The sequence below is a fragment of the Gigantopelta aegis genome, chromosome 3 (assembly GCF_016097555.1).
Source record: "Gigantopelta aegis isolate Gae_Host chromosome 3, Gae_host_genome, whole genome shotgun sequence".
NCBI classification, from domain to species: Eukaryota; Metazoa; Mollusca; class Gastropoda; order Neomphalida; family Peltospiridae; genus Gigantopelta; species Gigantopelta aegis.
The window spans coordinates 16,977,225-16,989,195 of NC_054701.1; the positions used below are offsets into that span (position 1 = coordinate 16,977,225).

The following is an 11,971-nucleotide window of genomic DNA, read 5'->3' on the forward strand; positions in this document are numbered from 1 at the left end:
ACAACGGGGAGCTATTATTTGTCAACTTCTAGCATGTGGCTTCGTGTGTGGAGTGATCAAAATAATCGTGCCCCTATCCGGATACCATAAATTGAAAACAATAGATTAACAATTTTTTTGCCATATCTGTATCCATATTTGTATCTATGTGTATGTGAATTCAACTAAACATTAACATTATTTCTGTAGGTGGTTCTTGATGTTTTAACGACACTAGTTCGCTGCAGCAAAGGACACATTTCAGTTTATCTGCTGAATGCATTTCCAGTTGCAGTTGACTGTATTATGAAAACTGACGACAACTCCACTATACAGGTATTATGATTGATTGTCATTTCCTACCAAAATGTTATTTTCTTTTTATCCTTATCCTGACCTCTGACCTGTGGCATTTCTTCCCATTTCATTAGACTGTTTGAAACATTTCAAGCTGTCCTGTCTGTGGAAAAGTGGTTATAAAAGATCTCTTGCTGCTAATGGTAAAATATAGCAGGTTTCCTCTAAGACTAGATAGAAAGATTAGCAAAAGTTTGACACCCAAGAGCCAATGATTATTAGATTATTGTGCTCGAGTGGTTTTGTTAAAAAAAATTAACTTTAACTTTTCACTTGCAAATGATGTCATATTGGATATGCAGTTGATAACATTTTATCCTTAATTATTGTTGTAACATGTTTAAGTGAGTACATGTACCTCAGTAAGTGTTGTACACATTATAACAGTGTTTAATATAGATGATACAGCATGATAATAATTTGTAAAATCTGAGTTGGTCATAACATAATAAATATAAAAGTTTTAAGTTTAACATGATAGTATATAAATACTTAGCTCATAATAATACATATTGTGTTAATCCTAACAAAATAACAGTGTATACATACTGGGATGAAGTATAACATTGAGTTGTGTATAACATGATATCAATGTATTAAAATATTGAGTTGTACAACACATCAGTGTATTAAAATGATATCAATGTATAAATATACTGAGATGATGATAGTGTGTGATAACAGTATATACATACTGGGATGAAGTATAACATTGAGTTGTGTATAACATGATATCAATGTATTAAAATATTGAGTTGTACAACACATCAGTGTATTAAAATGATATCAATGTATAAATATACTGAGATGATGATAGTGTGTGATAACAGTATATAATTTCTGAGAGCTCTGTGTTATTTTTCAGAGTGGTGGAGAGTGTTTGAGGGCGTATACGTCTGTGGGTCTTGAACAGATTATAACGTGGCAGGATGATCATGGTAATTGTTAATGTCATCTTCTTATCATTGATGTAACGGTTTTGTCAGTCACCTGTAAAGAGAATACTAAATGAGTGCCTGTGGCAGCATGTTTTCAAGCCTACATCATAACCAAAGCTTCAAAGTGAGTAGTATACAATTGATGACATCAGTTGTAGCGTAAACGGTCTCTGACTGGAACAAGGGGTCGAGACGTAGCCCAGTGGTAAAGCACTCGCTTGAGCGCAGTCGGTTTGGGATCGATCCTTGTCAGTGGGCCCAATGGGCTATTTTTCGCTCTAGCCAGTGCACCACGACAGGTGTAACAAAGGCCGTGGTATGTGCTATCCTGTATGGGATGGTGCATATAGAAAGAAAGAAATGTTTTATTTAACGACGCACTCAACACATTTTATTTACTGTTATATGGCGTCAGACATATGGTTAAGGACCACACAGATTTTGAGAGGAAACCTGCTGTCGCCACTTCATGGGCTACTCTTTCCGATTAGCAGCAAGGGATCTTTTACTTGCGCTTCCCACAGGCAGGATAGCACAAACCATGGCCTTTGTTGAACCAGTTATGGATCACTGGTCGGTGCAAGTGGTTTACACCTACCCATTGAGCCTTGCGGAGCACTCACTCAGGGTTTGGAGTCGGTATCTGGATTAAAAATCCCATGCCTCGACTGGGATCCGAACCCAGTACCTACCAGCCTGTTGACCGATGGCCTAACCACGACGCCACCAAGGCCGGTGGTGCATATAGAAGACCCCTTGCTGCTAATCGAAAAGAGTAGCCCATGAAGTGGCGACAGCGGGTTTCCTCACTCAGTATCTGTGTGGTCCTTAACCATATGTCCGATGCACTATAACCATAAATAAAATGTGTTGAGTGCGTCGTTAAATAAAACATTTCTTTCTGACTGGAACAAAAATAGTACTCTGTTGATTATATTAATATGCTGCATTGTTTGACTTTGGTTATTAAAATGATGTCTTTTTCTGTTCTTTTTGACACTCAGATTTTCTTGTATGCACACTTACAGTCAAAGATAAGAATTGGATCTTTAGGTTGCATTATACCAAAGAAAAAGATTCTGTGTCACTGATCGAGATGCACCGTCACATAATTTACAGACTAAAAACAGCTATGGCTCTGATTGGTAGTCATATGTGACATTGATCATTTGTGTAAATACTATTATTCATTGCCAGTAAATACACTTACTTGTTATACAGTTGTTATGCTGTATATACATCTAACCGTTAACCCATTGTCCTGGACAGACAGCCCAAATAGATATAATCAGGGAAATAAGTATAAATGAAATATTAAATCATTAACATGCCTCTGCATGACAGACAAGTAATGGCTCATGCTCACTTCAAACACAAACATAAAAGTTGTTTGTGTTTTAGCATCATTTTGCTTTATTATTTGTTAATATGATGGTTTTTGGTTAAATGTGTGGAATTGCTCTCCATATTTGAAAACTCTTGCCTGGAATTATTAGTAATGGATTGGTCTCCTACCATTTCCAAAGAGTGTAAAACACCCTAGTTACTGCTAATTGAAACTGCTTAATTTGACATGTCTTCCATTTTCAGATAAAAACGGATTGTTCTACATAATTCAAGTGATATGTAAGATTCTTGATCCGAAGACGTCGGAGTACACCGCATCGTTTGTCGGTCGCCTCGTCTCTGTGGTGATCAGTAAAGTCGGGACACAGCTTGGGGAGAACCTCGACCTCATACTGCGGGCCGTGCTCAGCAAGATGCAGCAGGCAGAAACACTCAGTGTCATGCAGGTCAGTTACACAGGTGTCATGCAGGTCAGTTACACAAGTGTCATGCAGGTCAGTTACACAGGTGTCATGCAGGTCAGTTACACAAGTGTCATGCAGGTCAGTTACATAGGTGTCATGTAGGTCAGTTACACAGGTGTCATGTAGGTCAGTTACACAGGTGTCATGTAGGTCAGTTACACAGGTGTCATGTAGGTCAGTTACACAGGTGTCATGCAGGTGAGTTACACAGGTGTCATGCAGGTGGGTTACACAGGTGTCATGCAGGTGAGTTAAACAGGTATCATGCAGGTGAGTTATACAGGCATCATGCAGGTGAGTTATACAGGTGTCATGCAGGTGAGTTATACAGGTGTCATGCAGGTGAGTTATACAGGCATCATGCAGGTGAGTTATACAAGTGTCTTTCAGGTGAGTTATACAGGTGTCATGCAGGTGAGTTATACAGACGTCATACAGGTGGGTTACACAGGTGTCATGCACGTGCGTTACACAGGTGTCATGCACATGCATTACACAGGTGTCATACAGATGGGTTATGCAGGTGAGTTATACAGGTGAGTTATACAGGTGTCATGTAGGTGAGTTATACAGGTGTCATGTAGGTGGGTTATACAGGTGTCTTGCAGGTCAGTTACACAGGTGTCATCCAGGTGGGTTATACAGGTGTCATGCAAGTCAGTTACACAGGTGTCATACATGTGGGTTACACAGGTGTCATGGAGGTGGGTTATACAGGTGTCTTTCAGGTGAGTTATACAGGTGTCATACATGTGGGTTACACAGGTGTCATGCAGTTGGGTTATACAGGTGTCATGCAGGTCAGTTACACAGGTCTCATACAGGTGGGTTATACAGGTGTCATGCAGATGGGTTATAAAGGTGTCTTTCAGTTGAGTTATACAGGTCTCATGCAGGTCAGTTACACAGGTGTCATACAGGTGGGTTATGCAGGTGTCTTTCAGGTGAGTTATGCGGGTGTCATGTAAGTGAGTTATACAAGTGTCATGCAGGTGAGTTATACAGGTGTCATGTAGGTGAGTTATACAGGTTTCATGTAGGTGAGTTATACAGGTGTCATGTAGGTGGGTTATACAGGTGTCTTGCAGGTCAGTTACACAGGTGTCTTGCAGGTCAGTTACACAGGTGTCATCCAGGTGGGTTATACAGGTGTCATGCAGGTGGGTTATACAGGTGTCTTTCAGTTGAGTTATACAGGTCTCATGCAGGTCAGTTACACAGGTGTCATACAGGTGGGTTATGCAGGTGTCTTTCAGGTGAGTTATACAGGTATCATGCAGGTGAGTTATACAGGCATATGTAGGTGAGTTATACAGGTGTAATGTAGGTGAGTGTACAGGCATCATAAAGGTGAGTTATACAGGTGTCATGTAGGTGAGTTATACAGGCATCATGTAGGTGAGCTATATAGGTGTCATGTAGGTGAGTTATATAGGTGTCATGTAGGTGAGTTGTACAGGTGTGATATAGGTGAGTTATTCAGATGCTGTGTAAGTGTTACAAGAGTTAACTAATGCATATTCAGGTGAATCATACAGGTGATAGGTTGTGTTTGTGACAATGTGAAGGGAAAAAAATCCAATAATGTTAAAGCAAAATCAATACTTATTGATCATGTAATTGATGTCTTCCTATTTATGATACATAATAATATTTTTAATTACTTGATCTTGTCATCATGTTTACTACATGTGATGGTGTTTACTATTTTCCAGTCTGGTGATGGTGTTTGTTATTTTCCAGAGTCTGGTGAAGGTGTTTGTTATTTTCTAGAGTCTGGTGAAGGTGTTTGTTATTTTCCAGAGTGTGGTGAAGGTGTTTGTTATTTTCCAGAGTCTTGTGATGGTGTTTGTTATTTTCCAGAGTCTTGTGATGGTGTTTGTTATTTTCCAGAGTCTTGTGATGGTGTTTGTTATTTTCCAGAGTCTTGTGATGGTGTTTGCTCATCTGATCAACACTCAGCTGGAGGCTGTGCTTGACTTCCTGACCAGTGTCCCGGGTCCGACTGGAAAATCCGCCCTCGAGTTTGTCCTCGCCGAGTGGTGCTCAAGACAGCATCTCTTTTATGGCAGTTACGAGAGAAAAATTAGGTACATTCCTTCTTATTAGTGCTGGGGTGTTAAACATTTATTTATTCATACATTCATTCAATTTAATATCAAACAGTCAACATATCTTTGCTTTCTGAAAAAACGTAGATCTAAACTTTAACATGTGTATTTTGTGTTAAAAACAAAAATGTTGGCCAAGACTTACAACATCCATTAACTACATGGCCCTCGTACCATTTACTTTCTTCCTTATTAACGTGATGTTCTTCATGTGTATTATTCATACCTCAATTTTTCACTACTTTCGAAGCATCTGTAACTAAAAGAATATTTACAGACTGATATTATAATAATAATGTTTGGTTTTTGACATTTTAGTGCTGTGGCCTTGTGTAAGTTATTACAGCATGTGGTGGCCACTAATGATCCCAGATTACAAGACATCACTGTTAAAGGTGAACAGATCTTTCAACAAAACGGAGGAACACGCACAAGATCAAAAACATCCCAAGGTTTGTTTCAGATAGACTGGGGTTTTTTTTAAAAAGAAAATTATCAGTTGTGTTGTGTACCCAACAGGCTATGAATTTTTTGTGTTGGAGAGTCATTAAGCATTCAGTCAAATATTTAATATTCTAATAGAATCCAGACCGATACCATTCACAGAATTCTGAAAATAGCTACTTTTATATGGGTCATGTAACACCTGTGGACTTGTGTAATTTTTTAATGTTATTTTCCAGGCTTGGAAGGTCATTTAATTTTTTTTTTTAAGTCATGAAAAGTCATGGAAAATAAAATTGGTTGATACTTTAAAAAAAAAAGTCTCATTATATTAACGCAAGAAGAGATAAGAAAGAAGAGATACGTCATTCGTTTCAAAACATTGTACCATTGGGCTATTTCTCGCTACAGCCAGTGCACCACAACTAGTATATCAAAGGCTGTGGTATGTGTTATCCTGTCTGTGGGATGGTGCATATAAAAGATCCTTGCTGCTAATCGTAAAGAGTAGCCCATGAAGTGGTAACAGCGGGTTTCCACTCTCAATATTTGTGTGGTCCTTAACCATATGTCCGTCGCCATATCACCATAAATAAAATGTGTTGAGTGCGTCGTTAAATAAAACATTTCCTTCCTTCAAAACATTGTAAAATATTGATGAATCTTAAAAAAAAGTTAATGTAAAATGCCTTTAAAAAAGACCTGGAATTTGGTGGATAACAAAGGATACAAACTCTGAGTGTGATATTTCCCAAACAGTGTGCAATACATGTATAAAGATTAATTAAAATGTACAGAGGAAAAGTAGAAACATGTATTGAAAAACTGTTTCCACATCACTTCATGAACAGCTTGCGTAATTATGCTTAGTGTATACCTACCAATAAACACTGACACAACAGTCTTGTTGGTAGTTGTGTACTGAACATAATATGCCATGTCACAGCAGTCAGTAAACATGTTGGTAGAAAACAGTTTGTCATCTCTCCAGGTACAGGAAATTGTGCAGTTTTTGGTGTCTGGAGTGTGGTGAGTGAAGTTTTTACGGCTTTCGAGTTATACTTTGGGAAAAAATATTTTTTTAAACAAATTTGCTTGAACAGAGGAGACTTTGTCCCCTAATCCCCACCCCCACCCCTGCATATGCACCTCGGTCCTGTCCTCTCTTTCTGATAGAAAAAGTTTGATCTCTTTCTGTGTGTTTCAGTTCCAGACCAGTGGACCAACATTCCTGTGATGGTCAAAGTGTACAAACTGCTCATCAATGAGTTGTCCAATCAGATCGAAGCTACTCTGTCAAAAGAAACAGAAGATGATTTGGAGGTAGTACGTTGTCAGTGATAATAATCGGCACTTTGCTGTTAAGTGATAAAAGTGTAGCTTCTTCCAGTAGCCAGTGTTAAAGTCACTGAAAAAAAGTACCAGTAACAGTCACTGATTAAATACTTTACGACTAGGCAGTGTCACAGTTACTATAAATGACACCTGATAATTACACTAGTCAGTGTCTTAGTTAATAAAAAGGTAACAGTAATAGTCACTGATTAAATTCTTTTATACTGTGCAGTGTCACAGTTCTTATAAATATAATACTTAAATAATCTCTTTCATAGTGTTGGCAATGCATCACATCTACATTAAATCTCAAACCTAGTGACTATTAGATGTGACATTTATTATAAATGTGATGCAAGGCAGTGTCATAGTTAATGTACATAAATGTCGACCCTGATCATCACCGATTAACTGTACTAACTTGTCACAAAAAAATAAAAAAATCCTCTTAATTTTGTCACTTAGTGAATCTAGTGAACTACAGTGAAAGCTGCCTAAACCGTATCACACCGGGTACCTAATATTTACACTGGATCCAGTTATTAGAGGATCGCAGATTTAGAAAAATCAAAACCATGGAACTTGGCTGGTTTTGACAGGATTCTGGTTTGTTCAGGGTCCGGTTTAGACAGGTTTTACTGAATGTTTCCATTATCTTCCATTACATCTATCTGATAAATGTTGTTATTTAGGATGAAGGCTGGGATGAGGAGGAAGATGACAATGATGATGATGTTGCCGTGCTGGGACAGCCACTTTCTAGTCTGTTAGACGACTTTGTCGGAGATTATCAAGGTAGGTTTTAAATGGATTATCAAGGTAGGTTTTAAATGTATTATCAAGGTATGTGTTTAACTAAGTGGATTATTAATGTATGCTTTTAAGTGGATTATCAAGGTATGTGTTTGACTAAGTGGATTATTAAGGTATGTTTTTGACAAAGTGGACTAACAATGTATGTTTGACTAAGTGGATTATCAATGTATGTTTCGACTAAGTGGATTATCAATGTATGTTTTTAAGTGGATTATCAAGGTAGGTTTTGACTAAGTGGATTATCAAGGTATGTTTTTGACTAAGTGGATTATCAATGTATGTTTCGACTAAGTGGATTATCAATGTATGTTTTTAAGTGGATTATCAAGGTATGTTTGACAAAGTGGATTATCAAGGTATGTTTGACTAAGTGGATTATCAAGGTATGTTTTTGACCAAGTGGATTATCAAGGTATGTTTTTGACCAAGTGGATTATCAAGGTATGTTTTTGACTAAGTGGATTATCAAGATATGTTTTGACTTTGAGTTATTAAAGAATGTTTTGACTGGTAGATGATCAAGGTGTTTTTATTCTGGTATTTATCAAGATATAACCAGACTAAAGTGGATCATCAAGGTATGTTTTATGATTATGTAGATTGTCAAAAAATGTTTTGACTGTTGAATGGTGAGGTATATTTTCACTGTAGATGTTTTGGTTGTGGGTGATTTTCAATGTTTTTGTTTGAATGTTCTATTTTAAAGGTTTTGCCATGGATGAAGATGAAGAAGATGATGATCCAGATGCCCTCTCGGATCCCATCAACCAAATCAATCTGCAGGTAACACCGTACTTCTCGTGAAAATAGTGGGTCAAGATAAAACAATTTTTACTCAAAGTTATGTCTCAGCCTCGAGATACCCGAGGCTGAGAAATAACAGAGGTGCATATAAATTAAAGGCTGTTTCAAACAGTAGGCCGTTATATTAACTAAAAACAGAGGTTTATAACTGTAAGCATGAAAAATAGGCAGCTGTAGTGGCAGCAATAACCACCAAATATCACCACCTGGTGCCAGTTAATCAATGCACTGGAGATAATGACATTTATAGTCCGTCCCATCCTCATATGAAAATGTTTTTTTATAAATAATTTCAGTTTGGTTTTACATAAGGAAAATAGTATAAGTGTTTTGGAAGTAACAACAAAATACTATTTATGTGTGGAATTTAGAAAATAATCGGCTCAGAAATAAATAATGTGTAGTAAATTCCATAGTATGAAAAAAGACATTCTCTGTGGGAAGGACTATAAGTGTATTTGTAGTATCTAATCGTGTGTGTGATCTTGGTAATGAATCATTATTTCTCCTTGTTTGTAGGCCTACCTCACAGAGTTTCTCCAGTCACTATCACAGCAGCCATGTTTCTCCATGTTCCAAGCTCACCACAACGATTCCGAAAGACACGTCTTACAGTCGATAAACATCCAGGTGTGAAAGTCATGACTGCTTCATCTTGACGTAAACGAGCCTTCGAAATTCGCAGTGGCAATCAGTAGTGTTGCCACAAAAGGCTGATGCAAGATTGATCTGCAGCGGCATTTTTAACATTAACGGGCATTTACATTGTTCTTATCTGTAGCAGATTGTGGTTATGAGATGATCTGAATTTTGAAGGCTGATAAACATGAGAGAAAAATACCGGTCCACATGCACTGTGGTTTGCTGAAATACTTAAAACTCATTGCTGGTGTCATCATTTGTTTGTCTGCCAAGTTTAGAGAGGTAAAATATTTCCAAATAATTGGTATTATTAATAAGTTTTAAGCTGGACCCAAAGTATTGTTATTAATTTAGCTTTTAATCTGATTTCAGTTAGTGGATTTTTGGTGTGAAATGATTTAGCAGGAAGGGTAAGATTATAAGATAGAATTCCGAAATATCTATATTACACTATTTTTAGAATTTTGGCAAGGTGCTAAAAACAAAAAAGTCCCCAAATTCGATGTGAAATGTTGAAGAAAAAACCCCCTTTATTTCATTATAGTATGGAGGTTTTCAGCGTTTTAAAGATCATTTCGACTTTTTATTTTTAAATGTGTATCACATCCATATCAATTTGGGAAGAAAATCTACAGCTAAAATCAAGTTTTGAGTTGATAACAAAAGTAAGAAGACTCAAAAGAAGTGTATTTGATTTTTGAATAAATTTTTGGCAATTTTATAATTTGATATATTGACCGTATTCAACTTATTTGGAAATTTGGGTAAAAATAATTTAAATGATATCAGGAATTGCTCAACAATTGGAAGTATCTGAAGTAGTCGGTGTGTTGTGATAAAATAATACTGCAGTGGAACAGAGGACTTGGTGTGTCGAAATGGAATAGAGGACTTGGTGTCGAAACTAGTCTACTTGGTTCACTCAAAGTGGACAACAAACTACTCTGTTATTGTGGAGTTTGTTGAAGCAAAACATTAAATTATTTTAATTGTTGTTTTAATGGTTTTATTCATTTAGTAACATATGGTGCGAAGAAAAACTGTTTAAAGAAAGTTATTTACATGATGTGATTCCAGCTATTTTATTTTATTTTGTTCATGTTGAAAGAAACTGAAATGATGATGCAATGAAATTTTTTATATATGTGAACAACAGACTTCATGATATTGACAAATAAATTGTATTAAATATTTCAAAATTATGCAGTGTTGTCTTTGAACTTTGTACATTCACATTACCATCTGCACCAAAAGGCACATGTGCTGAAAATTGTGCAGTGAGGTGTCTAGATTGTGGCGAGCAAAGTTTAGTGGGGTCGAGTCATACTCTCTTGGAAAATACAGTGAAAAAACCCCAATTCTTCAAGCAGGTGTGTGCATGTTTTGATACGCACACCCACCTGGAGTTAACATATAATTAAAATGTATATAAAAGTATGGGGTTTTATTTTATACGAGTTATGGCGTTATTCATTGTAGTTATATACCTATTGATCGGTCTCCTTTTGATGCAAGCGGTGTATAATTTGATTTGATACAAGATTAGATTGAACTTTTATATCCTGTAAATCATAAAATGTTTGCGAGCATAACATTTTAGAGAGTCCATATAAAACATTAATATTTTATGACAATAAATTTAAAGAGACATACAATTACAATAGACTGTTAAAAAATTGGGCCATTGTTTTTTTTTTCCTTCCTGTGATTAATTGAACCCCCAACAATGCTTACATACTATTTATTAAACCAAAAGGATAGTATACAACAATATTTACTTGTATGTAGCATACACATTACTGCAATTTTCTACTAAATGTAAATTGTTTAATGTTTAACATCATCATGTATGTTTAAAAACATTTCAGCTTATCTCACAACTTAAGTTAATATTTTTTTCATTTTCTAATGTGACCTCGCTGAAGTTGCTAATATATCACTTATTTGGATTTTGTTGAATTTTAAGACATTAATATTTTATGATTTACAGTAGCATAAATAGTTAATCAAACTGCTAAATGTGAATTATTGATAAACAGCTAAAAAAAAAACCCCATGCTAACCCACTGCCTATCTAAATGGTAATAGACATAATAAATGGTTGGAAGTGCAAATATATCTTAACAGCTTTGGAGCATTTTAAGTTGTTTAATGATGCCACAAGACTTGAAATTCTGGTCATTTATTTGGTGTCCATAAGGTTATTATTTTGACATTTGATCTAGAAAGCTGCCGATGCCATTGGCTACTCATACCAAAAAGCAAGCAATCTCCTTCTCATACACAGGACAGTACGTACAACAAAAGTATCAGATTCTGTTCTGGGGCACATATTCGGTCTTGGACCAGACCACTGGCTATTCAGAGCCAGGCCAGGCCCGGGATGGACAACCAGAAACCTTAGTGGTATAGGGGCATGATAAAAGGTATTCCCTCTCTCGGGCACTGGTTGCGATGGGATGTGGTAGGGAGACCGGTCTTTTGAGGACGATCGACTGTCATGAAAGTGCACCAGGTGAGCGCTCTACACCAAGCCATTTTCAAAATGATCAAAAATGGCTAAACTAAAATCGCTGAAAAAAGCTGATTGTGAATAACATTAATGGCCACAAGAGATTGATATGAATAGCACGGATAACCACAAGAGATTGGTATGAATAGCACGGATAACCACAAGAGATTGGTATGAATTGCACAGATAATCACGAGATTGGTATGAATTGCACGGATAATT

The 11,971-nt window shown here is 36.6% G+C and overlaps 1 protein-coding gene across 1 annotated transcript in view; it reads left to right on the forward strand.

The window, feature by feature from the left end:
• The window catches only part of LOC121367602 (importin-9-like), a 29,876-nt gene extending 19,437 nt beyond the window's left edge, over window positions 1-10,439 (forward strand). The window contains exons 17-25 of the mRNA XM_041491875.1: window positions 190-315; window positions 1,202-1,274; window positions 2,865-3,067; window positions 5,009-5,175; window positions 5,515-5,648; window positions 6,848-6,963; window positions 7,668-7,770; window positions 8,498-8,574; window positions 9,115-10,439. Coding sequence (XP_041347809.1) covers window positions 190-315; window positions 1,202-1,274; window positions 2,865-3,067; window positions 5,009-5,175; window positions 5,515-5,648; window positions 6,848-6,963; window positions 7,668-7,770; window positions 8,498-8,574; window positions 9,115-9,231 — 1,116 coding nt within the window. The 3' untranslated portion in view covers window positions 9,232-10,439. The remainder of the gene's footprint in view (window positions 1-189; window positions 316-1,201; window positions 1,275-2,864; window positions 3,068-5,008; window positions 5,176-5,514; window positions 5,649-6,847; window positions 6,964-7,667; window positions 7,771-8,497; window positions 8,575-9,114) is intronic.
• The last annotated feature ends 1,532 nt before the right edge of the window (window positions 10,440-11,971 follow it).